Genomic DNA, 27,185 nt, shown 5'->3' with positions numbered 1-27,185 from the left:
CCCTCAGGAGACCATCCGCCACCTCATCAGGAGCATGCCCAGGCATTGTAGGGAGGTCATACAGGCACGTGGAGGCCACACATACTACTGAGCCTCATTTTGACTTGTTTTAAGGACATTACATCAAAGTTGGAACAGCCTGTAGTGTGGTTTTCCACTTTAATTTTGAGTGTGACTCCAAATCCAGACCTCCATGGGTTGATAAATTTGATTTCCATTGATAATTTTGTGTGATTTTGTGTGATTTTGTAAAGAAAAAAGTATTTAATAAGAATATTTCATTAATTCAGAGATTGGAATGTGTTATTTTAGTGTTCCTTTTATTTTTTTGAGCAGTGTATATAAAAACGATAATGTAACTCAATTCCATTATTAAATGTTTCCATTAGGGACTGATACTTTAAAGCCTTTTAGCTATTTTACACAGCATTTTATGTCATATAGCTAGATAGCTAGCTATGTCTTCAAGAGAGCTTTTCAATCAGCATCTCTCCCCGTTTTCAGTCACAGGTGGGGACTGGATTAGGTGTGAGCAGTGTAGAAGGTAGGATCATGAGTTGTGCTCTAATTTGACTGGGGATAGCTTATTTTATTGGTGACCTATGTACAAATTACAATCGTGCAAGAGCATAAGAGAGTTGCCACATCAATGTTACACTGAATTAATTACTTAAGTTATTGTTATTAAGTGTTATATTCCAATTTTATTTAAAGTTATTAGTTAGATTCCAGTCCAATATTATATTCCAATTCACATTTTTTAATGAATTAAAAACAACTATTGAAAACCTTTTGCTCCTGAATGTAATTTTAAAGACTGCTGGGATTTAAAATGTTGCATTATTGGAATAATATTTAGTGCAATTGTACATAATGGATGGTATTGAAAGGGAACAACAAAGAAAGAACAAAGAGAATGTGAGTTAAAAAGAGGGACTTTTACATCACATCTCCTCATAGTGCAGATATTAATGGTGACATGTGCGACACCATTTCAGACAAATATTTTATTTAAATAAGTAAAATAAGACAACTATACTTAGCTTTTAAGTATTTCTTACTAAATCATTTCTAAATAGAACGGATATAATTGATTTTAATACACTTGTGTGAAACCCTATGCCATAATCTTCTACCTGGCACCTCCGGTACTTAAAATGATCTTCCCCTTTTCTAAAAACAACAGTTAATGAAAAAACTAAAAAAGTGTAAACTGTAGCCATTTATTTCCCTTTATAGTTTATTCGCCTATGCATGACCGTCATTCACCTACCATTTTTTTTCTCCAAACGTTGCTTTTTGTGTCAGCAATTAGACATTGTTCTTAGCTGGTTCTGTTACCCCGTATTACCCTATCCATGTGGGGGAAGCAGAACCAAGGCGTGGACCCCGAACTTTTCTTGCTGTCTGTGATTGTCTTCTACCTACAGCACTAGACATCACCAAAAATGACTTAATTAAGAAATGAGACAATATTTTTTTTTAAACTGTCTGTTCAAACCACCACTTCAATATGCAATGGTATTGTGCCGGTAAGAGTGGAATTTGTATAGTGTGTCTTGAACGCACCCAAGAGGAGGCAGGGCTATTCAATGCCTTCTGATAGGCTAGTGTAGGCCTAACACTCCAACACGGACATCGCTCTGAATAAAGACTCCAAAAATATGTCGAAGATACTAACACGCGTCAAGTGCGGTGCATTTGTTCGACTCTTGGCCAGCGGGATTCAACCCTGTATGTTTCGACAACATCAAAGTATTCGCACTAATCTCAGGCGGCTCCTTTCCAACACACAGCCAGGTATTTGAGCTGAAGTGTCGTTTTCTTGTCCTTTACTTGCCTACAAGTACGATAGCGAATTGATGTGTCATTAAACTTCTCGCCGATAGTATGCTGCTATTCAGCAATTATCAAATTGTTGGATGTCCTTATCGAAGTAGGGTCTAAACACCATTAACAAATATTTGATATTGTGTAGTGGACAAATACTGGTAGACTTTTCACTCATCAACATGTTGATGACCTAGGACTATGCATGGTTTTAATCAACACGCCGACGTTTCAACAACCTAGCGTTTCTATTGGACAGGTTTAGCAAATAGGGCGGGATCTACCTGAAGCTGTCCAATGGAAAACTGTTTGGAGTAACCATTACACCCATGCCAAGAAAGTTAGTTACCCATAAAACCGACCATGCGCAGCTATGGGGCAAAACTAATGTTGTTTTTAAACCCTGGATTGCTGATGCTATGTGTTGTCCATTGAGAGGCTTTGAAGCCACTGGTCGGACATATTGGCCACCCTAGTAGGCTCAGTCCTCCATAGGAATACATGTAATTCTACAGTATTACTATTACATGTATTAAGGACAAAATTATGTATTCAAGTATTTTGCAGTATTGGGGACAGTAACATTAGTACAAAAAAAAAACCTTTAAGGATTTTTTTTAATATATATTTGTATGTTTAGCTCACATATTGTAATTTAAAAGTATACACTAAGATGTCTGTAATATAATACATGTGTCAAATGAATGTAGACATTAATAAATGCATTTCTATAGCTTCCCAAATCTTTTTTTTTTTTTTACAATTGAGGAGAACCAATATGGATGTGTGGTGGCTTCAATACAGAGCTTCCTGTCAGTCATTGAGTTTATAGACCCTTACTCCTATGTATATCTGCAGACCACGTTTACTACATGCCGTTCCCACTACCATTGAGGCTGCTAGCAAGCTACAGTAGGACACTGCACACAGTGTCCTTTGCCCCAGCCCTCCGAGCACTGCTTTCTCACAGTTATTTTAATGGTGCTACACAGGGTTTTTGGTTGTAATTTCAGAAAATGTACCTAAAATATATATGGTGCAAACAGTGGAATGATAGTGTTTCACAGTATTACTTACCTGCCAGTGTTGTGGTTGGCTGTGATATTTGCCTAATGATTTCTCCCGCCGGAGCAGCATCTGTTGTCAAAACTGGGAAAGCTGTTCGGCCTTTCTCTGTGTTATCTAGTGTCTGGGCTGATGAGACAGTGGATTGCGTAGTCAGATGGAACAGAGTAAATATTCATTTTAATGTCATAGATTTAGCTGGTGTTAACTTGTGGAATAGACACCGGCTGGAACCAATTAGGATTGGACCCACCTGTTGTATAAATTTAAAACAAAAATTGGTGCATTCAGTTTCTTCTTAGCTGTGTTTGAATACTCATACTAACAGTACTATTTGTGATGTAAATTGAGTATGTAGTATGGATATAGTTAGTATTCCAAAAGTTCACGGATGTTGTACTACATTTCCCAAAATACGAAGCATACAAGCAGTGGACACTACTTCCTGGCTTTTAGGGCCCATAATGCAATTCTTCACCAAATGGGCGTGGCTTCAACATTTTCAAATTTGAGGAAAATATGCAGCTGAATTCCAACGAGAGCGGATACCAAGTCATTGCTTGAACTAATTATGACAAATGTTAAGAACATTTTGAGCAATGTAATAAAGTAATGACATTTCAAATAAGTTACGTTACATGTTATGTTGGCTGACAATTTGTTAGTTATGCTATCTTTATGAACCGCATATCATATCATTACACCAGTATGTACCGGTATGTTAGCTTGCTACCTAATGTTAGTTGGCTACTATTACATTGAACTTGCCAGTATATTAACTATATGCAATCTAACTACTCAATGTTTATTGACTTGATTATTCACGTCATTCTTAGCTAAGTGGTATAGTTGTTGTGTGTTCTGAATGGACATTGTGCATTCGGGTGCATTTGTAAATATTTGCTCTGGCTATCTACTCTGATTTCAGAGCACTCTCGTCTGTGTGCCAAAGCGCAGAATAGCTGTTGAATTTACAAACACACATTGGCAAAAAAGCGTAATTAAATTGTTGCCAGCAGCACAGTCACCAATGCTCTCTGCTAGGGCGAGTAAAATGGTCAGAGTGTGGTGTTCTGTTATGTGTCTGGAAGTAGCTAGCCAACTTTAGCCAATTAGCTTGGGTGCTTGACTGCCGTTGGTTGTGAGGGAGGTCAGAAGGCTCGGATCAACCCTACTCCTCGGCCAGAGCGGGCAGTGTGCGCTTTGAACAGGCTGAATTTATGAACACCCATTTATGAACACCCACTCTGGCACCCCAGATTGAAATTACGAACACACCTAAAGTCGTAAAATGTCTAGCTAGTAATTTCTTATGCTAACAAGCTAGCAAGAGGTTGCGTAGCAACAGCATCAACTTCTGGTAGACAGGCGAAGCTCTAGTACGCTCAACTGACAGGACGTCATTTGTTTACAGTATACTAAAATGAACTCAGTATTTAGTATTTACTTTTAGTCAAAAGAGAGACTGGCATGCATAGTATTGCATTTGATATGAACCCTGTGATAGTGAAGAGCAAGACAACTGCTCAAACGTCCTGTTTTGAATGGTTAATGCCGAAATAACTTATATCAATTTGTATTTGTCGCATGCGCCAAATACAACCGGTGTAGACTTTACCGTGAAATGCATGCTTACGAGTCATTTCCAAAGATTGTTTAACATGAGGAATAAAATACACAAGAAAGGAGCTATGGACTACCATACAGCTTAGTCCTGATTATCCAACCATTTGGATCAGTTATGGGTCTATTAAGGTCCATAAAGGTACTGTAGCAGGCTACTCATAGGGTATATTTTGATCTGTCTCTTTCTCTCAAAATTCAAGGGCTTTATTGGAATGGGAAACATATGTTGATATTGCCAAAGCAAGTGAAGTAGATAATAAACAAAAGTGAAATAAACATTAACAGTGAGCATTACACTAACAGAAGTTCCAAAAGAATAAAGACATTTCAAATGTCATATTATGTCTATATACAGTGTTGTAACGAATGTGCAAATAGTTCAAGTACAAAAGGGAAAATAAACATGGGTTGTATTTACAATGGTGTTTGTTCATCACTGGTTGTCTTATGGCAACAGGTCACAAATATTGCTGCTGTGATGGCACACTGGTATTTCACCCAGTAGATATGGGAGTTTATCAAAATTGGGTTTGTTTTCAATTTTTTTGTGGATCTGTGTAATCTGAGGGAAATGTGTATCCCTATGGTCATACATTTGGCAGGAGGTTAGGAAGTGCAGCTCAGTTTCCACCTCATTTTGTGGGCAGTGTGCACATAGCCTATCTTCTCTTGAGAGCCAGGTCTGCCTACGGCGGCCTTTCTCAATAGCAAGGCTATGCCCACTGAGTCTACGTAGTCAAATCTTTGGGTCAGTCACAGTGGTCAGGTATTCTGCCACTGTGTACTCTCTATTTAGGGCCAAATAGCATTCTAGTTTGCTCTGTTTTTTTTGTTAATTCTTTCCAATGTGTGAAGTAATGATCTGTTTGTCATGATTTGGTTGGGACTAATTGTGTTGTTGTCCTGGGGCTCTGTGGGGTCTGTTTGTGATTGTGAACAGCACCCCAGGACCAGCTTGCTTAGGGGACTCTTCTCCAGGTTCATCTCTCTGTAGGTGATGGCTTTGTTATGGAAGGTTTGGGAATTGCTTCCTTTTAGGAGGTTGTAGAACTTAACGTCTCTCACACTCCTCCAACATCCCATTTTTAATCCATACATTTTTTACCGCATTGAGGAACCATCTCCTTCCTTTAGACTCCAATTCCATTTTACTTTTTTCTTTTCAGCGGACAAGAAACTCTGAAATTATTGTGAAGATAACTTTTCACGGGCTGTGGTCCTTGTGTAATTGTTCGACGTTATGACTGTTGTGATAAAAAAAAAGTTTTTGGTGCTTTCAAGACAACCGTGAACTCTGACAGTTCAAAATAAAAAAAATCTCCAGTCGGAGTTAGTTGTCTTCAATGCACTGAAGTCGGAAGTCTGAGATTTCAGAGTTCCCAGCTGTTTTAAATGGCAGTATTTCTGTTGTGTGCTAGCTTCCTACGTTGAGCGCAAGCTCTCTGTCAGCACTACAATAACTATTTTATTTGACAGATACTCTATATGCCCACGTTCTGGCTATGCCAACCGCTAGGCAGGTAGCCTAGTGGTTAAGAGTGTTGGACCAGTAACCGAAAGGTCGCTGGTTCGAATCCCTGAGCCAACTAGGTGAAAATCTGTTGACGTGCCCTTGAGCAAGGCACTTAACCTTAATTGCTCCTGTATGTTGCTCTTGATAAGAGTGTCTACTAAAAAGCACAAAGGGGGACTGCTAGAACTGCCAATGGAAAGGTAAATGCCAAAATGCTGCCATTTTGAATCCCGGCATAAGTCTCAGGCCTACTTGGCCTATGTGCTTTATGCTAATCAAGGCATATAGCCCACCAACAGGCTCTATTGTTGCAAGTTATTATGCACCCGGTGCTGTACTAGTCTAACCACTCTATTTGTCTGACGCAGGAGAGAATGTTCGACCACTGGAGGGTGTTAAAGTCCTAGACCTCACAAGGTATATTCACATAGCCTACTCTTTTTTTGTTTTTATATATAAAAAATAAAAATAAAATGTTCTCATTCAATTATCCAATATAATCTATTGTTCTTCGCTTGTTATCCGTCAGCCTTGAGGTTAGGGAGGTGGTTGGTTGTCGTTGTGTGTGTGTGTGTGTGTGTGTGTGTGTGTGTGTGCATGATCTATTTTCTTTTTTTTCAGGGTCCTGGCTGGCCCATTTGCCACAATGATACTGGGAGACATGGGTGCTGAGATTATCAAAGTCGAGAGACCAGGCAAGTGATGAGACACATTCTGTGTTACATTCTGTAAGGTTTTGGAAAAATATTGATTGTTGTCAGTGGAAAATGTAAACGTGCAGTTACGAAAGGTGCTCACTTGCAACTTCGACACTATCCTAGACTAGAGTATTTGTTGACGTTGTTCTGTTTTCAGTGACTCTGACAATCAGCAGCCACATGGTGTCACTGCTGTGTAAGACTAATGTGAACCTATTTCATGAAGTTTTGTGAATATTTTGAAGGCTCTGTTGGATTGCATCCTTCCTCAAAGTAATCACTGCTGTAACATCATTTGATAGGCGCAAGCAAGGCTTCCACGGCATTGTTTTCACCAATCATGAGTAGCCCTTTAAACTAGCTCCACATAATAAAGCATTTATAATGGATTACTAAATAGTTAAGAATTTCTTAATAATTTCTCCCACATATGTAAATGTTGGTAACCTAGTTATTCACGTACATATAAAAACTTTTAAAGTTTTTAAGAATGATTCATAACATGTTTAATAACAGTACACAGTTAGACGCTCACCAACTTCTTTCACCAATTAGCTTCAACCAGCTGTTGTGGAACCATGGCAATGTCGGTTTGACATTAGATAGCCTATCTCTGGGGCTAGTACCGTCAATAAATTGCACTGTAAATGGGACAATATTTTAATATTTAATTTTTTTGTGGTCTCATTAAATGCTTTCAATATTTGTATATGCATTTCTACAATTTATAGTTGTTTTGAGGTTTTTAAGGCATTTAGATTTGTAGCTATTTAATTTTTTTTTTTAAATTCCCCCATGTACATTGTGTAATTTGCCCCTTAGGGATATCGAATGTCCACCCAAATTGACTGTGGGCGTTACGATGGTGTCACATGTAGCTGCACTCCGAATGTATGATTACTTGGGTGCTGCCAGATGTGGGAAGGATTAAAATAAACCCAACACAAGGAAAACTGTTACATTACCCTTCATTCTGTAACATACCATTTGTTTCCTATCTCACAGATCTCAGTTTTGGACGAGACTGACTTTATTTCCACTTTGCAGTACATTTTGACAATAGAATAAATGTTTCTGACTCATATCGATGCCACATACAGTAAGCCATTTTCAAAATGAGAAGTTGCTTTGTATGGGCAGTCGTTCTAACATCCTGTGTTGTGTGCATATTATTTTACCATTGAGGCTGTTTTGAGACATTAAAGAGCATCAGGTACTGCTGGAATGTCTATCAATGGCATGTCCATCTTTTTGTGAGAAATTACACTCAAAACATTTATAAAGTATAAAAGGCCCACACTTTAGATAAGGCCACGTAGAAAGACTTAACAAATGATTAGTAAATTGTTTATAAGGATCTATATTAAACTTATTATGAATGGAGTAATGATGAATAAATTATGAATAAACTATTTACTATTAAATCCATAAAATGCTTTTATTACTTGGAGTTATTCTAAAGTGCTTCCCAATCATGTCAGATTAGCAACAACCTAAAAGAAGGGTGGAAGGAATTATGTTTTAATTTAATTAAGAAGGTTTTAAGAAGGATTTTGAACTTTCCTTAGCATAGGCAATGGTGATCATTGGCCAATGTTTCACTGGCATCTTAATAATGTAATGACATGTAATTATAGTGAAATCCATCAGACCTGGGTTCAATTCAGTTTTGAAGCAATTATTATATTGGTTCCATTGCACCAGGAAACCTCAATCAAGCTAAAGTATTTAAAATGATTAGAAATAGTATTTTTTTCTGATTAGTGATCATTTCTGACAGGTGCTGGGGACGACACCAGATCATGGGGACCTCCGTTTGTTGGTGATGAGAGTGCTTATTTTCTCAGTGTGAACAGAAACAAAAAGGTACAACCCTTGAATTTGATCCCATTTTGTTGTGTGACAAAGTTGAATTTTTTTATGGACGAGCAATCCAGGGATGTGTGTGCTTTGGGGACCTTTAACAGAATTTGTCTGGCAGAACGGGTGTTGTATGTGGAGGATGAGGGCTGCAGTAGATATCTCAGATAGGGGGGAGTGAGGCCTAAGCGGGTTTTATAAATAAGTATCAACCAGTGGGTCTTACGACAGGTATACAGAGATGACCAGTTTACAGAGGACTATAGAGTGCAGTGTTCTATAAGGCGCATTGGTGGCAAATCTTATGGCCGAATGGTAAAGAACATCTAGCCGCTCAAGAGCACCCTTACCTGCCGATATATAAATTACTTCTCTGTATTCTAGCATAGGTAGGATGGTCATCTGAATCAGGGTTAGTTTGACAGCTGGGGTGAAAGAGGAGTGATTACGAATGAGGAAACCAAGTCTAGATTTAACTTTAGCCTGCAGCTTTGATGTGTTGGGAGAAGGACAGTGTACCATCTAGCCATACTCCCAAGTACTTGTATGAGGTGACTACCTCAAGCTCTAAACCCTCAAAGGTAGTAATCACATCGGTGGGGAGAGGGGCATTCTTCTTACCAAACCACATGGCTTTTGTTTTGGAGGTGTTCAGAACAAGGTTAAGGGCAGAGAAAGCTAGTTGGACACTGAGAATTATTTGATGTAGAGTGTTTAACACAAAATCAATGGAGGGGCCAGCTTAGTATAAGACTGTATCATCTGCATATAAATGGTTGAGAGAGCTTCCTACTGCCTGAGCTATGTTGTTGATGTAAATTGAGAAGAGCATGGGGCCTAGGACCGAGCCACAATAATGGAATGGTTTACCGTTTTGAAAAGCTTTGGTCAAGTCAATACAAATGGCACCACAACATTGCTTAGAACAAAGGGCAGTGGTGACATCATTTAGGACCTTTTACGTCACTTTGTAACTGTCTCCTTATTTTCAAGCATGGTGGTGGCTGCATCATGGTATGGGTATGCTTGACATCAGCAAACACTGGGGAGTTTTCCACTATGGCGCTAAGCACAGGCAAAATCCTAGAGGAAAACCTGCTTCAGTGTGCTTTTACACCAGACACTGGTAAAGGAATTCACCATTTAGCAGGACAATAACCTGCCATGGCGCCGACAGAGCTGGCCGCCTCGCTTCGTGTTCCTAGGAAACTATGCAGTTTTTTTTTTTTTTACGTGTTATTTCTTACATTAGTACCCCAGGTCATCTTAGGTTTCATTACATACAGTCGAGAAGAACTACTGAATATAAGATCAGCGTCAACTCACCATCAGTACAACCAAGAATATGATTTTCGCGAAGCGGATTCTGTGTTCTGCCTTTCAACCAGGACAACGGAATGGATCCCAGCCGGCGACCCAAAAAAATGATTCCGTAAAAGAGGGAAACGAGGCGGTCTTCTGGTCAGACTCCGGAGATGGGCACATCGTGCACCACTCCCTAGCATTCTTCTCGCCAATGTCCAGTCTCTTGACAACAAGGTTGATGAAATCCGAGCAAGGGTAGCATTCCAGAGGGACATCAGAGACTGTAACGTTCTTTGCTTCACGGAAACATGGCTCACTGGAGAGACGCTATCGGAGGCGGTGCATCCAGCGGGTTTCTCCACGCATCGCGCCGACAGAAACAAATATCTTTCTGGTAAGAAGAGGGGCGGGGGCGTATGCCTTATGGCTAACGAGACGTGGTGTGATCACAGAAACATACAGGAACTCAAATCCTTCTGTTCACCTGATTTAGAATTCCTCACAATCAAATGTCGACCGCATTATCTACCAAGAGAATTCTCTTCGATTATAATCACAGCCGTATATATTCCGCCCCAAGCAGACACATCGATGGCTCTGAACAAACTTTATTTGACTCTTTGCAAACTGGAATCCATACATCCTGAGGCTGCATTCATTATAGCTGGGGATTTTAACAAGGCTAGTCTGAAAACAAAACTCTCTAAATTGTATCAGCATATCGATTGCGCAACCAGGGCTGGAAAAACCTTGGATCATTGTTATTCTAACTTCCGCGACGCATATAAGGCCCTGCCCCGCCCTCCTTTCGGAAAAGCTGATCATGACTCCATTTTGCTGATCCCTGCCTACAGACAGAAACTAAAACAAGAAGCTCCCACGCTGAGGTCTGTCCAACGCTGGTCCGACCAAGCTGATTCCACACTCCAAGACTGCTTCCATCACGTGGACTGGGATATGTTTCGTATTGCGTCAGATAACAACATTGACGAATACGCTGATTCGGTGTGCGAGTTCATTAGAACGTGCGTTGAAGATGTCTTTCCCATAGCAACGATTAAAACCATTCCCTAACCAGAAACCGTGGATTGATGGCAGCATTCGCGTGAAACTGAAAGCGCGAACCACTGCTTTTAATCAGGGCAAGGTGACCGGTTAACATGACCGAATACAAACAGTGCAGCTATTCCCTCCGCAAGGCTATCAAACAAGCTAAGCATCAGTATAGAGACAAAGTAGAATCTCAATTCAACGGCTCAGACACAAGAGGTATGTGGCAGGGTCTACAGTCAATCACGGACTACAAGAAGAAAACCAGCCCAGTCACGGACCAGGATGTCTTGCTCCCAGGCAGACTAAATAACTTTTTTGCCCACTTTGAGGACAATACAGTGCCACTGACACGGCCTGCAACGAAAACATGCAGACTCTCCTTCACTGCAGCCGAGGTGAGTAAAACATTTAAACGTGTTAACCCTCACAAGGCTGCAGGCCCAGACGGCATCCCCAGCCGCGCCCTCAGAGCAAGCGCAGACCAGCTGGCCGGTGTGTTTACGGACATATTCAATCAATCCCTATACCAGTCTGCTGTTCCCACATGCTTCAAGAAGGCCACCATTGTTCCTGTTCCCAAGAAAGCTAAGGTAACTGAGCTAAACGACTACCGCCCCGTAGCACTCACTTCCGTCATCATGAAGTGCTTTGAGAGACTAGTCAAGGACCATATCACCTCCACCCTACCTGACACCCTAGACCCACTCCAATTTGCTTACCGCCCAAATAGGTCCACAGACGATGCAATCTCAACCACACTGCACACTGCCCTAACCCATCTGGACAAGAGGAATACCTATGTGAGAATGCTGTTCATCGACTACAGCTCGGCATTCAACACCATAGTACCCTCCAAGCTCGTCATCAAGCTCGAGACCCTGGGTCTCGACCCCGCCCTGTGCAACTGGGTACTGGACTTCCTGACGGGCCGCCCCCAGGTGGTGAGGGTAGGCAACAACATCTCCACCCCGCTGATCCTCAACACTGGGGCCCCACAAGGGTGCGTTCTGAGCCCTCTCCTGTACTCCCTGTTCACCCACGACTGCGTGGCCACGCACGCCTCCAACTCAATCATCAAGTTTGCGGACGACACAACAGTGGTAGGCTTGATTACCAACAACGACGAGATGGCCTACAGGGAGGAGGTGAGGGCCCTCGGAGTGTGGTGTCAGGAAAATAACCTCACACTCAACGTCAACAAAACTAAGGAGATGATTGTGGACTTCAGGAAACAGCAGAGGGAACACCCCCCTATCCACATCGATGGAACAGTAGTGGAGAGGGTAGTAAGTTTTAAGTTCCTCTGCATACACATCACAGACAAACTGAATTGGTCCACTCACACAGACAGCATCGTGAAGAAGGCGCAGCAGCGCCTCTTCAACCTCAGGAGGCTGAAGAAATTTGGCTTGTCACCAAAAGCACTCACAAACTTCTACAGATGCACAATCGAGAGCATCCTGGCGGGCTGTATCACCGCCTGGTACGGCAACTGCTCCGCCCACAACCGTAAGGCTCTCCAGAGGGTAGTGAGGTCTGCACAACGCATCACCGGGGGCAAACTACCTGCCCTCCAGGACACCTACACCACCCGATGTTACAGGAAGGCCATAAAGATCATCAAGGACAACAACCACCCGAGCCACTGCCTGTTCACCCCGCTATCATCCAGAAGGCGAGGTCAGTACAGGTGCATCAAAGCTGGGACCGAGAGACTGAAAAACAGCTTCTATCTCAAGGCCATCAGACTGTTAAACAGCCATCACTAACATTGAGTGGCTGCTGCCAACACACTGACTCAACTCCAGCCACTTTAATAATGGGAATTGATGGGAAATTATGTAAAATATATCACTAGCCACTTTAAACAATGCTACCTAATATAATGTTTACATACCCTACATTATTCATCTCATATGTATACGTATATACTGTACTCTATATCATCTACTGCATCCTTATGTAATACATGTATCACTAGCCACTTTAACTATGCCACTTTGTTTACATACTCATCTCATATGTGTATATACTGTACTCGATACCATCTACTGTATCTTGCCTATGCTGCTCTGTACCATCACTCATCCATATATCTTTATGTACATATTCTTTATCCCCTTACACTGTGTATAAGACAGTAGTTTTGGAATTGTTAGTTAGATTACTTGTTGGTTATTACTGCATTGTCGGAACTAGAAGCACAAGCATTTCGCTACACTCGCATTAACATCTGCTAACCATGTGTATGTGACAAATACAATTTGATTTGATTTAACCTATAACACAAGGCCAGATCCACACTGGAGTTGCTTACCAAGAAGGGTGAACGTTCCTGAGTGGCCAAGTTACAGTTTTGACTGAAACCTGCTTCAAAATCTATGGCAAGACTTGAAAATTGCTGTCTTCCCATGATCCCCAGCACCTTGACAGAGCTTGAATACTTTAGAAAAGAATAATGGAAAAATATTGCACAATCCAGGTGTGCAAAGCTCTTACGGATTTACGCAAGAAGACTCACCGCTAATCACTGCCAAAGGTGTTTCTAACATGTACAGTGAGCTCCAAAAGTTTTGGGACAGTGACAGTTTTGTTGTTTTGGCTCTGTACTCCAGCACTTTGGATTCTAAATTATACAATGACTGTGGTTAAAGTGCAGACTGTCAGCTTTAATTTGAGGGTGTTTCCATCCATATTGGGAAAACCGTATAGAAATTACATCACTTTTTGTACATAGTCAAAGAGTGAAATTAACACTCAGTGGTTCAAATCACCACATTATTAGTATTAATAACCAGAGTTAACAGAGTTTTACTCTGTGGAGAGTAAAACATTCCCATCAAAACCACACCCATCATTATCCTATTTCCCATGGTCTACTACAGGAAGATTTTTTTGGGGGGGGTATTGTTTTTAATATCTGTTTTTGCATGTACATTGATTGTTTGGTTAATCTTAAAAGCCCAGTGCACAAGAGTTGTTGTAATACTGTGAAAATTATGATAATGCCCTTTTAGCGTAATAGTTGTTTGAAAATACCTGTTTTAGCAAAATTATTGCCAGTCCTAGCAGAATTCTTGCATGAGAAATGTATCTTTGCTAAGAAGCAATTTGTTTCTTTTTGACCATTTGCAATTGCAAATAATTACAGTAAGGTACTTAATTCTTACCCCAAAATGATTTGATATTGAGATAAAAACAGCTGCGTTGGACCTTTTCTTAAGCTACACAAAGATAAATAACATACCTTTTTCTAAACTAACCCAATCAGCTAGATTTATTGCACCTGTTACTGAAATGGTTGTTCCAGTTTAAATGGTTTAGGTCGTGTCCTTTTTCAATTGTCCTAACCTTGACAGTCATTCTGAATGCAGGTTGCAGGTGAATACTATTCCAACTGTTGGATTCTATTGGAACCAATCACTTTGCAAGACAGCTTTATGTGACTTGCAGGCCTAATGTAGCCTGTAAACCAGGAAATTCCTAACACCCCTGTGTTAGGGTAAAACTAGGCCATCAAAGTAAGGCCTTATGATGTCCCGTATTGTCAAAGTTTTTATGATAGCTTTCGCCTAGGAACTAGCTCGGTGAAGGCCACAGGACTTAAAATGGATCAAATTCAACAACCATGTCTCTGTCACTAACAAATACGGTCATGGGCGGTAACTCTACTTACTATACTACTACTAGTGTACACAGCTCACTAGATCACATCAGTTACATGTACAAGAAGCAGTGTCTTGTATTGTCACATTGAAAGTTGCTATTGTTTGCTTTACTTGATGTATATGAATTTTGCCTGAAAAATATTTTATGTTTGTTTTAACAATGTATTGATTCTGTTTGTAGAGCGTTGCTGTAAATCTCAAAGACCCAAGAGGAGCCAAGATAATCTTAGAGGTAGGAAGATGATTGGGAATGTGCTATTTCTCAGAATGGTACATTTCATTTGAATTCCACACACATTGAATGGGCCGAAACAGGCTGCTGTTCTCAAGATCGTTACCAATAAAATTTTGCTAAGGTGCAGAGCATTCCATTTGTCTCTTGGGGTGAAAGGAGACCCGGGGTAGCTCCACCACTGCGTGCCGTTTTCAAGGGATTGTTGAATAAATGATTGTAACAGTGTTGTGTTCGAGACAAACTAAAGTGAGACCGATTCAAGACCATTATTGCAATTTTGTTAAGTCACCACAATAATAAAAGTTCAAAATGTCCAGTATTTCTGTGTTCATATTTCAAAACAACATATGGATTCTTTAGACATTCAAAATGGTGAAGAAATACATGCCGAGGGAAAATAAAGCCAATCTACAAATATTACTAACCCAAACACAGTGGGGAACAATGGGCCTTTTATGCTTTAAAAAAAAAAAAAGATTATAATGATAATTATATTAAGTTCAATTATATTCTGATTTAACCTTTAGTTTTTGTTAGAAAGGATAGGGTTAACACTGAAGAGAATTTTTTATTTTATTTGTTGGTCTCTGGGGAGATCAATCTAGTCAGCTATTGGCTAGGCCATCAGAAGATATATAAAGGCATCTGCCATTTAACTGTATTAGGGCAACATTTTGGAGTGACAGTGGAATCAACCAATCACATTTTGACTTAATGGGTGGGACCATTTATCCTAAATTTATGGAAACGTATGCCTTCTTAAAGGCCAATAGATCACTGCGCAATAGCGAGCAGTAGTTTTCTCACGGTCTAGCTAGATAGCATTTGTTGTTGACTAGTTTGCAGGGGCTGCAGGGGCTTTTTCAACTAGTTGCCTGTCAAAATTGCACTGATAAACAATGGGGAATTGTAGCCTCCTCGTCCTTCTGCAGCTTGGCTGTTAATGCATGCCTCTCCCAACCAAGCACCCAAGCTAACTAGTTGGCTAGCTTGCTAGCGAGCTACTTCCAGACACAAATGAGAGAACACCTCACTCTGACCATTTTACTCACCGTAGCAGAGCTGGTTAGGCTGTTTACATTTTATCTAGAGCGTTCTTGACTAACTTACTTTTTCTGTCTATGTTTACTGACACTTGTCATATTCAGCGGGTGTTACGCGTTCACCAGTTGTTCTGCGCAATGGCATACTCAGACGAGAAGGCTCTGAAATTTTAGTTGATCGCCAGAGTGAATTTGCAAACAAAAGGGATATGCGAACTGGATAAGTCATTCAAGTTCTTGATAGCTAACCAAATGACACCTGCATCTCTAGTTGTGTATAGCCACTGGAAAACGATATGAGGGGAAAAAGGCAGTCACTCACCCACTCCTCCAATGGCATGACATCCTCCTAGCATCTAGCTAGCTAATGTTTTTTAGCTTGCTACATTAATAGATACGCTAGCCTATTAGCCACGTTATGACTGACTTGTGATCATTGTCCTTGCTAGTTTGATTGTATTGCCATTCTCAGCCTTAGTTATATTCGTCAGTTTTTTTTGTCCAGAATATTGAGTCATTTAAACTGAAACGGTGTATCCCGAATGGAGGCAGCAGACAATGTACCAGGCCAGCTGTGATTTACAACCTGATGGCAATATTTTTTGGACTACCAAGAAATGTATTGGTGAATTAAATGAATCATGCATTGAAATGCATCTGTCTATTCTGCCGAAAATGGCTTAATGTACGTCACGGAACATTGAGTCAAATACAAACTTTATTTAAAACCTCTTTATAAAGTTGGTTTTGTAGCACAAAGTGGGAATTTGATATTTTTTACTAATATTATGATTGTCTGTTTGTTTCAAATCTGCAAATTAGTTCCAACGCAGTCAGTTCCACATTAAACTTTAGGTCACCGGTTACTTTGTGTGCTAAACGTGAAATGTTTTTTTTGTTTGGGAAGTAATAGTTATACATTTCAATTGGGAAATGTTTAATGGTTGTGTTTTTGTATTCTTATGATTGGGACCTACTGGTGTATTATGTCCGAGTTTATGTACTGCTTATGCTTTAACATCATGCTGTGTGTGACTGCTGTCTTTCCATTGGCCCTATGCAGTGGTGTAGGGGTTCCTGGAGAAGTGCATGTACAAATTTTTTTCCAAAAAGTTCCCAAAGGGCATGCCCATCGAAGGAAAGGCACCCTGCGAAGGAAAGGAACCCTTATGTTTAAAAAAATAAATCACGTTTTCCTATAGATTTTTCAGATTTTCACTCTCAAAATCACACCCTTTTTTAATTTTTTTTCTATACTACTTTTTATTTTATTTTTACATAGGATTTTTTTCTACGATTTGATGGTTTAAGTCCACAACACTACTTAGGCTCCCCAGTGGGTGGTCCTCTGACCACCCTGGCCCATGTCTATCCATGTCAATGCCCCTGATGCGAACAGTGCATGATGACATTTGCGCATCCCACGTAGCCTACTAACCAACACTTCAGACTAAACTTTTTCAATACCTGGTTTGCATACCCATTGTTGCCTGAGTTAGCATTAGATTTTACTGGTGGAAACTGCTTTCCTACCCTACCGGCTACTGATGTCATTCTTCTGTGAGATACTCCATGCCAAAACCAGTTGAGAGCTGCACACTTTTGCTGCCTGCAGATGATATTCTGATGAAACTAGGCTATGTGTGCTGCACTCATGTGAATATATTTAACGTGCTTTGCAATTGTAAATCAAATTTTATTGGTCACAAGCACATGGTTAGCAGATGGTAATGCGAGTGTAGCGAAATGCCTGTGCTTCTAGTTCCGACCGTGCAGTGATATCTAACAAGTAATACAACAATTACATAAAAACTACCTCATACTCACAAGTGTAAAGGAATGAATAAGAATATGTACATATAAATATATGGATGAGCGATGGCCGTGCGGCATAGGCAAGATGCAGTAGATGGTATAGAGTACAGTATATACATATGAGATGAGTAATATAGGGTATGTAAACATTATATAAAGTGGCATTGTTTAAAGTGACTAGTGATACATTTATTACATCCATTTTTTTATTATTGTGGCTAGAGATTTGAGTCAGTATGTTGGCAGCAGCCACTCAATGGTAGTGATGGCTGTTTAACAGTCTGATGGCCTTGAGATAGTGGCTGTTTTTCAGTCTCTCAGTTCCAGCTTTGATGCACCTGTACTGACCTCGCCTTCTGGAGGATAGCGGGGTGAACAGGCAGTGGCTCGGGTGGTTGTTGTCCTTGATGATCTTTATGGCCTTCCTGTGACATCGGGTGGTTTAGGTGTCCTAGAGGGCAGGTAGTTTGCCCCCGGTAATTCCGTTGTGCAGACCTCACTACCCTCTGGAGAGCCTTACGGTTGTGGGCGGATCAGTTGCCGTACCAGGCGGTGATACAGCCCAACAGGTTGCTCTCGATTGTGCATCTGTAAAAGTTTGAGTGTTTTTGGTGATGAGCCAAATTTCTTCAGATTGTCTGTGTGGGTGGATGTGTACGCCGAGGAACTTAAAACTTTCCACCTTCTCCATTACTGTCTTGTCGATGTGGATAGGGGGGTGCTCCCTCTGCTGTTTCCTGAAGTCCACGATCATCTCCTTTGTTTTGTTGACGTGGAGTGTGAGGTTATTTTCCTGACACCAGGTTACTTTGTGCATTATTTCTCTATTGTACTACATACTTGATAAGTCGTATAACTACACTACTTTGGGAAGTAGACCTAATGTACTTTTTTTCTTCAACCAATGTAGCCCTACCTAGCGCACATCCCCTTTTAAAACATGTTTGTTAATAAGTGTTTCACCGTTGCTGCTGACAGACATGATAGGCTACATTGATTGATGGACCATGTCAGTATTGCTAGTAATTAACAAGCTAACAGCCATCTAGTTTATCCCTGGAAATCTAAATATTGTTTGATTTGCTTGCCTATAGTGGTGATGGCGGTAGTCCGACTGACTACGTCTACCAGGATGAGGATTTGCCGCCGTCAAGCTCTTTCGATGCCGATGTAGCTCTCTTTCAATTGGCATTGAACATGTTAAGACTCCCAGGAAGGTGGGGCGATACTGATAATCGATAATTGAGAAGAGAGTTGTATTGGATTCAGCGTTTGTGTACCATGTCTCCTAGAGGTTTGATATCAGACCATTTGTTACAATGAATATGTCACTTTGATTTGTCTTGCCTTCCAGGTTACCCACTTGGTCATTTTGTAAATACATATGTTATTTTCTGGAACTACAACATGTACCTATCTCATTGTGGTAAAATGATTAGAGATACACAAATAGTTTTTGCACCCACCATGTGTCGTGTCCGCAATGGTCAGGTGTGATGAAACGTGTATATTTCCGAATGTGCATTGGGAGCTTTAACCGTGTGCGGGCATTCTTGTTCTATACCAATACACGTTTACTATCATGAAAATGCAGTTACTTGCTGTATAACTCTTATCGTTCAGACTATGATCTTCTTCAAGAGGTGACTATATTAAAACCAAAGAGTTATGGCTAACATTCATTTAACAATCCCTTGAAAACGAAACGCAGTTGTCAATGGTTTTAGCGCAGCTGGGGGTGTCCTTGCCCCCCCCCCAGCAGCCAAATCAAACGCTCTGCACCGCATTGTGACGTTTTATTGATAATCATGCTAGAATGACCATTGCATTCCATTCCAATCTTTCTCCCGATGATGATATGTGGGTGCATTGACATTGCGAATGACGATTTGGGTGACAATATACAGCACAGGAGAAACCAACGTAATGGGCTGCATTCCTCAGCTTGCAGGGATGTGTGATGTCCTTGTGGAAAACTATCTACCTGGAAAGCTTGATCAGATGGGCCTTGGCTACGACGATGTACACAAAGCAGCCCCGAGACTGGTGTATTGCTCTATTTCAGGTACCTACCCCTGGCTCTGTGCTCATTCCTCTCCACCCAGCTTTGAAATTATCCCAGCATTATATTGAACCCACACCTTTCCACAACTCCATTTCTGTGATCAACATGTATGAAATATTTAGCATCAGAAAACCGAATAAAGTCTCTGAATCGTTTTGATTGGAATTCCGTTTCCACACCCTGAATGTAATGACCCCGACTTTGGGTTTTAGCTAGTCAACGTGCGTGTGTATGGTGTGGGAGAGCTCTAGCTTATGGCTTGCAAATCCTTAATTAAGGAAATGTAATGACTGGGTGACAATTTCTACTCCATTATGTTGATGCCTCTAAAGAGTGTTTTTTTTGTTTGTTTTGTTTTGTATGCTGTCAATCTTTACTATCCGTGTTTTCAATTAATTTTGGGACCTTGTGAAAAGGCCCATTTCAGTTTACTGTCTGCATTATTCACTCGCGAAGCAAGTGAGGCTTTATGCGATAATTGCTCCGTTGCCACACTAATCTGTAACTTATGGCGAATGTCCCCACGCTAGAGATTGATTTCGCGTGTGGTCAAGCTGTTAAATCCTGGAATCTTGTCACACTCTGTTCAAAAGCCCACGTCACCGTCTCCTGTGCAGTGATGTCGTGTCACCTTGGCATACCCTTCTGTGTTGAAGTGGTATTGCTATATGTTATCATGGGCCTTTTTGTGTCAAATCAGATCAAAGTAAATGGCTAAAGTTCTCATTGATGGTCACTAGAGGGAGCCTAACACCCTAGTAAACATGTATTCCCCTGGATTTCTAGTTTCTTCAAACACCACAGTGTCAAGATAAAGTGTCGAAATAAAGTGTCAACCATTAGTTCATACCTCCTGTCTTAGTACCCAGATACGTCAGATGTGGTGAGTTGGTTTAAGATTTGCCATTTTATTCCCTGTGGTAAGGAAAGCAATGAATTGCAGATCGTTTTAATTTCCCCAAGTCTTGTTGGAAGGTGACTTATGTTGCCAAATTTCCAAGCCCACTTTCTTGTTAAATGCTGGAGACGTTACCCACGAGGCCTTGGTAAATTGTGGATGGTAAAACACTACAGTGAAATTGGAAAGATTTACAATGCTCATGTTGAAATGTTTAATTTAGCTGGATTTAGACAACTTCCTTTTGTGAATCTGTAGCTAATGTGTTTTGATTAGCTTCATGTGGCCTTTGCCTCATAAACCATTTGAGTTGTTTGATGTCTCCAGATATTTATAGAATAGCTTTTTCAACCTTATTTATATCCATACACAGTTTTCAATTTCAAAGTTGTTTTAAGTGTTCTGATCTTTAATTTGAGCAGACCACCTAGCTCTTTTTTTCAGCATTAAGCCATTAAAGTTCCAGGATAAGACACACTTTTAGGAAAATATACATTTTATCGATTTCCCTTCTTAGCTTTATGCTGCAATCAAGTGAACAGGAAACCATTTATGCCTGTGACAGTTTAAAATACATTTTAGTTCACTTAATGAACGTGCTTGCTTTATGTGCAGTGAGCCTCTTGCAATGATGTCATCATTTGATTTATTTTTTGCTTATTGGTTGATTGCCTTGGAGAAATTTAGTGACCTCGTGGCAATTTTGAGGAGCCATATTTTATTATGAGTTTTTTTTTAAACTAAGCAATAACACATGGAGTATGATTGCTTATGTAATCTTTCAGATCCCAGTGATGGCGCATATCGGCAGTCCCACTCATGGAAACGACTTAAGACAGAGTGCCCACTTTGCAAAAGACTCGGCAGTTTTAGTGTCAGAAGTGGTTGAAATCTTCCAATATATTTAGCCTGCTGTTTCTAAAAACGACAAACTGTAGCCTTGCATGTTATGTCCTTGCCAGTAACTTCAATGGCATTGTCACCCAAAAATATACACTGGTTAATAGAATATTGTGTATTTCTTTTTCTTAAAAGGGTTATGCAGACACACATAGTCAAGCTATGTTGTGACCTCTGTACAGGATGCTTAGCTCCTTACAAAACATGGCTTAAACACTTTGTGGCCACACGTCTGCCCAGTTTTTTCCAAGAATCTAAGTCGAAGGCCGTGAAATATGGTTCGATTTTTTATTATTATTTTTTCTCCCCCTGGAGTGCTTATTTTGATTGGGCGGCAGTGGCTATAGCGTAGTACACGTAAACACTCCTGATTTTCTTCTGCAATGTCTGTTTTTTGGCCTCAATCAAACAAGACCAATATTCCTTTTCCCTGTTTTAGTTAGTTCGTGTTATGCAACATACTGTATGTTTTCGATATATTCTTTAAAAAACATCTATGTCTGCATTAGGTGGGACCTTGTAAGCTAAAAGTTACTTGAGCTGACACATCTTAGTCCCTGAAATCGGATAGTAGGCTGTTTATAGAAAAAAAAAAAAATCTGTTTTTATTGTACTATATAAAACTGTCAGAAATATAAGTATGACATATGGCTGGTTTCAGCTTGCCGCTGTGCTTCAAATTATGTGCATTATACTGTAGTACAGTGGATGTCAGCGATACTACATTACCTAGTTTCATAAGAATCCCTGCTAAATGTCTGAAGCTCATGTGATTTCCAAATTTCTGTGTCAGGAAGAGAGAAATGCAAGATAACGTTTTACTCGTCTGTTCTGGGGGAATAGAAAAACATGCATTTTGTCTCTGTAGGAATTTATATTTATTTCTTGAAGGTATATTCCGCTATATGACGTCTCTACTGTATCTATCTTTTTAAAATAATTTCATAAAACATTTTAAAGGTATAAGACAAATAATCTGTCATGTCATGAACCCTCTGTTTGAAATAATATTTGTAAAGGATTCAAAGGGTGAACATACTTTTCATTCACATGAATAATTCATATAATTTTTGTTTTGATACTCAAGGTTTTTATAGAAAAAAAGAATCATTTGTATCATGTATTTGAGCCTGTGCTGTGCCAATCCAGTAAGTCTTATCCAAATATGGACTACAGCTCCCAAGCTTTCTGTAGATATAAGGGTTTACTAGTCTATTCTTTATGGCCCTCTCTATACTTCCCGGAATAGCAAATATTGGTTAAAATCACTCCAAGGCTGTCAGCTCAAGATTATATTTGCCCAGTGTTGACACGGGACAACAGAGTTGCAATTGTCTTTGCTTCATAGGGGTTAATACCATGCTGCTGCTGTATAGTACAGAGGGGTTAGATGGTTTGTGTGTGTTTCACATTGGGGTAAAATATTTCTGCCATTGTATAGAGGTGGAAAGGTTTCGTGCTGAGGCTACGATGTGACCTTTTTGGGGGCAACCCAACCAAATTCACATAGACATGTGAGTTATAGATCTGTCATTATCATTGAAAGCAAGTCTAAGAAGCGGTAGATCTGTTCTATGTGTGCTATTTCTATGCTTCTAGTTATTAGTGGCAATATGTAACTTTTTGGGAGATGCTGACCAAATGCACATATAAATGTAAGTTATAGGTCTAACACTCTACTTGAAACCAAGTCTAAGAAACGGTAGAGCTGTTCTATATGCACTTTTTTTTATGCTTCCCATTCTTAAGTTTTGTTTTCACTTCCTTTTATTTTCGGTTTTGTACACCAGCTTCAAACAGCTGAAAAAACTAAATTTTTGGTTATGGAAAATATATCTTTCACAGCGGTTTTGATGGTACAATGATTATCTACTATTTACTTGCTTATTTTGTCACTGAAATTAGGTGAACTATTAAAAGTTTTGGCAACCAGGAAATGGCAGAGTGATTTCTGCATAGTATACTTTAATAACCCATCACTTGTTAGTGTGCTTCCTGGCTTAATCTATGAGCATGATCAGTTGGCTCTGGGATTCGAACTAGCGACCTTTTGGTTACTGGCCCAACGCTCTTAACCGCTAGGCTACCTGCCACCCTAATATTTGTAGAATTAAGCAATAAGGCGTGAGGTGCATGATTTATTGTAAATATTCCATGGCCTAGGGGTGTTCTTAAGCATGAAGCCAAAGTCCTGCTATGGGAAGGTTATAAAGTGTGTGTGTGTTGGTTCCAAGGCTATGGACAAACTGGGCCGCTGTCCCAGCGACCAGGGTATGACTCAATCGCCTCTGCTGTCTCTGGCATGATGCACATCACTGGCCCTGAGGTGAGTATGTTTCTCTCCCCGATATATACACAGTGTACAAAACATTAGGAATACCCTCCTAATATTGAGTTGCACCCCTTTTCCCCCCTAGACACAGCCTCAATTTGTTTGGGCATGGACTCTACAAGGTGTCGAAAGCATTCCACAGGGATGCTGGCCCATGCTGACTCCAATGCTTCCCACAGTTGTGTCAAGTTGGCTGGATGTCCTTTGGGTGGTGGAGCAATCTTGATTCATGCGGTAAACTGTTGAGCATTAAAAACCCAGTAGCGTTGCAGCTCTTGACACAAACTGGTGCGCCTGGCACCAACTACCATACCCCATTCAAAGGCACATTTGTTGTTTTGCCCATTCACCATCTGAATGGCACACATACACAATCCATGTATGAGTTGTTTCAAGGCTTCAAAATTATTCTTCAACCTGTCTCCTCTTCATCTACACTGATTTAAAGTGGATTTAACAAGTGACATCAGTAATGCTGACCTGGTCAGTCTATGTCATGGAAAGAACAGGTGTTCTTAATGTTTTGTATGCTCGCTGTACATTGTTTTCAACATACATATTTTACTTTTTACTTTGACATACGTGACTACATTGTTTATTTATAAAGTAATTATAACTCGGCGTGTCCTCACCTGGGATTTTAAACTCACAACTCATCCATACGAAGATTTATACATTCACTACTATAAGTTGCTTTGGATGGAAGTCTGCTTAATTGTTTCTCAATATATATATATATATTTTTTACTTGCTCTGTTGCGCAGGATGGGGACCCAGTTAGGCCGGGCGTCGCAATGACTGACCTGGCCACGGGACTCTACGCCCACGGAGCCATCATGGCCGCCCTGCTGCAGTGTCACAGGACAGGAAGGGGTGTTCACATTGACTGCAACCTGCTTTCCACCCAGGTAACTCACGTTTACCACCAGTCTGGTTGAATCCAGTCCCTTGATAATATAATACTCTTGAATGAAATGGCAAAATGAAGATTTCTGCCTAAATAGACGTACACAAAAGTAATAACTTGTAATGCTGCATAGTTTTAGAAAGGTCTGGAACTCACCTTTCTGGTAAAAATAGTTATAAATTGCTGAGGTGCACTCAGTCTTCAAAAGAAGACTAGCTCAAGGACAAACAAATATGATAAAAATATGAAAAATCACATGTTTTTTTCCCCTATTTAGTCAGTGGGGCAATAGAGCTTGAAATGACTGAAATGTTTTCTAAATATAGTAACAATCAAATTATAAATGACGTACTGTAATATTTCACCTTTCGTATAACTGTAAAATAAGTATGATCGTACAATATTGGCACTTTCATTTAACTTGACGACAGAGACTGTAATGCCAAACGTCTCCTGAGCGGCACTGAGACACCATTCAAATGTGTGCAGACTCGTTACAACTTAAGCTTTAAGCACGAAGTGATTTCATTCAACTGTGACCAAGAGACGGATGATGTGCAAGTATTTCTACCTGCACATCATCATCTGCACATCTATCACTCCAGTGTTAATGCTAAATTGTAATTATTTCGCCACTATGGCCTATTTATCGCCTTACCTCCCTAATCTTACTACATTTGCACACACTATATATATTTTTCTCTTGTGTTATTGACTGTACGTTTGTTTATTCTATGTGTAACTCTGTGTTGTTTTTTTTGTCACACTGCGCTTTATCTTGGCCAGGTCGCAGTTGTAAATTAGAACTCGTTCTCAACTAGCCCACCTGGTTAAATAAAGGTGAAATAAAAATAAGAGAAAGTTACAGAAACCCAATGCAAAAAAAAATAAAAAATACTCTTGGAATGATCTTTTTTAAAACAACTTGAACGGCTTAGTATCTGGTTCGAATGACTAAGTCATTTGAACAACTTGAACGGCTTAGTATCTGGTTCGAATGACTAAGTCATTTGAACAACTTGAACGGCTTAATATCTGGTTCGAATGACTAAGTCATTTGAACAACTTGAACGGCTTAGTATCTGGTTCGAATGACTAAGTCATTTGAACAACTTAATTGTTCTTTTGTCTAATTAGATCGAATTTGTTATACAGGTGTTTATTTTAAAAAAAATAATCTGTTTGAATTATGCTCTGCTCCACTTTCCCACTTACAAACTCTGCCATTCAAAGCAGCCCTGCTTTAGGCTATCAAAGAACTGTCAATGAATAATCATATCAGTGTATGGAATACGTTAATTAATGGCTGCAGCAATCATCACATGGTTTGACAAGCTGCATAACAAAATTGTTATTAGACAAAACAACAATTAAGTCGTTCAAACGAGATGACTTAGTATCTTTTATATATTATATATTCTATTTTTAACTAAGTTGTTCGAACAAGATACTAAGTTATTCAAATGAGAATTCCAAGAGTATATTTGCATTTCTTTTTTGGCTTTTGATTTCTGGGCTTCTGTGAAAGGGATATTTGTTTCAATTCTACAAATGTATTTTGTGTGTTTTCTTTTTGAGAGCTATACATCTGCCTGAGAACATCCCAGCAAAATGAAATGACTATTGTTACATCTGCTACACTCTCCCATTTCATATGCACTATTGCAAGCACAGCTATGAGTTTCACAGGCATGATCCCTTAAAATAGCACATTTGAATCATGACAACCAATGCTTTTAAGGAACAACACAACAGTAGAGGTAGTTTGCATGGAAATAATTAACTGTATTTACAGTGCCTTCAGAAAATATTCACACCCCTTGACATTTTCCACATTTTGTGTTACAGCCTGAATTTAAAATGGTTTAAATTTAGATAATTTTTTTGCATGGACTTACTCTGTGTGCAATAAGTGTTTTTAACATGATTTTTGAACGACTACCTCATCTTTGTACCTCACACATATACAATAATCTTTAAGATTCTCAGTCGAGCAGTGAATTTCAAACACCGATTCAATCACAAAGACAGGGAGGTTTTCCAATTCCTCGCAAATAGGGGTAGCTATTGGTACTACAAACATTTCCTAACTCAGTTGCTGTAGAGGAAGGAAACACACTTGTAGAGGGATTTCACCATGAGGCCAACGGTGACTTTAAAACAGTTGCAGAGTGTAATGGCTGTGATAGGAGAAAACTGAGTGTGGATCAACAACACTGTAGTTTCTCCACAATACTAACCTGATTGACAGGGTGGAAACAAGGAAGCCTGTACAGAATAAAATCAATTCTAAACATCCAACAAGGCACTAAAGTAATACTGCAATCAATTTGGCAAGGCAATTTAACTTAAATGTGCTTGAAAATCTATGT

At 39.8% G+C, this 27,185-nt stretch overlaps 1 protein-coding gene across 2 annotated transcripts in view; it reads left to right on the top strand.

Moving 5' to 3' along the window:
- The first annotated feature begins 1,629 nt into the window (after positions 1 to 1,629).
- Positions 1,630 to 27,185, top strand: part of LOC139367229 (succinyl-CoA:glutarate-CoA transferase) — a 164,626-nt gene continuing 139,070 nt past the window's right edge. The window contains exons 1-8 of one of the 2 annotated variants that reach the window (XM_071105449.1): positions 1,630 to 1,800; positions 6,403 to 6,451; positions 6,656 to 6,729; positions 8,513 to 8,598; positions 14,800 to 14,850; positions 19,656 to 19,776; positions 23,809 to 23,900; positions 24,671 to 24,814. In XM_071105449.1, the coding sequence (XP_070961550.1) occupies positions 1,665 to 1,800; positions 6,403 to 6,451; positions 6,656 to 6,729; positions 8,513 to 8,598; positions 14,800 to 14,850; positions 19,656 to 19,776; positions 23,809 to 23,900; positions 24,671 to 24,814 (753 nt within the window). In that variant the 5' untranslated portion in view covers positions 1,630 to 1,664. The remainder of the gene's footprint in view (positions 1,801 to 6,402; positions 6,452 to 6,655; positions 6,730 to 8,512; positions 8,599 to 14,799; positions 14,851 to 19,655; positions 19,777 to 23,808; positions 23,901 to 24,670; positions 24,815 to 27,185) is intronic. The other variant, XM_071105451.1, reaches the window with a different exon arrangement.

The sequence above is a fragment of the Oncorhynchus clarkii genome, chromosome 15 (assembly GCF_045791955.1).
Source record: "Oncorhynchus clarkii lewisi isolate Uvic-CL-2024 chromosome 15, UVic_Ocla_1.0, whole genome shotgun sequence".
Lineage (NCBI taxonomy): Eukaryota > Metazoa > Chordata > Actinopteri > Salmoniformes > Salmonidae > Oncorhynchus > Oncorhynchus clarkii.
Note: the sequence above shows the minus strand (reverse complement) of the source record. Positions and strands in the feature narration are given on the sequence as shown.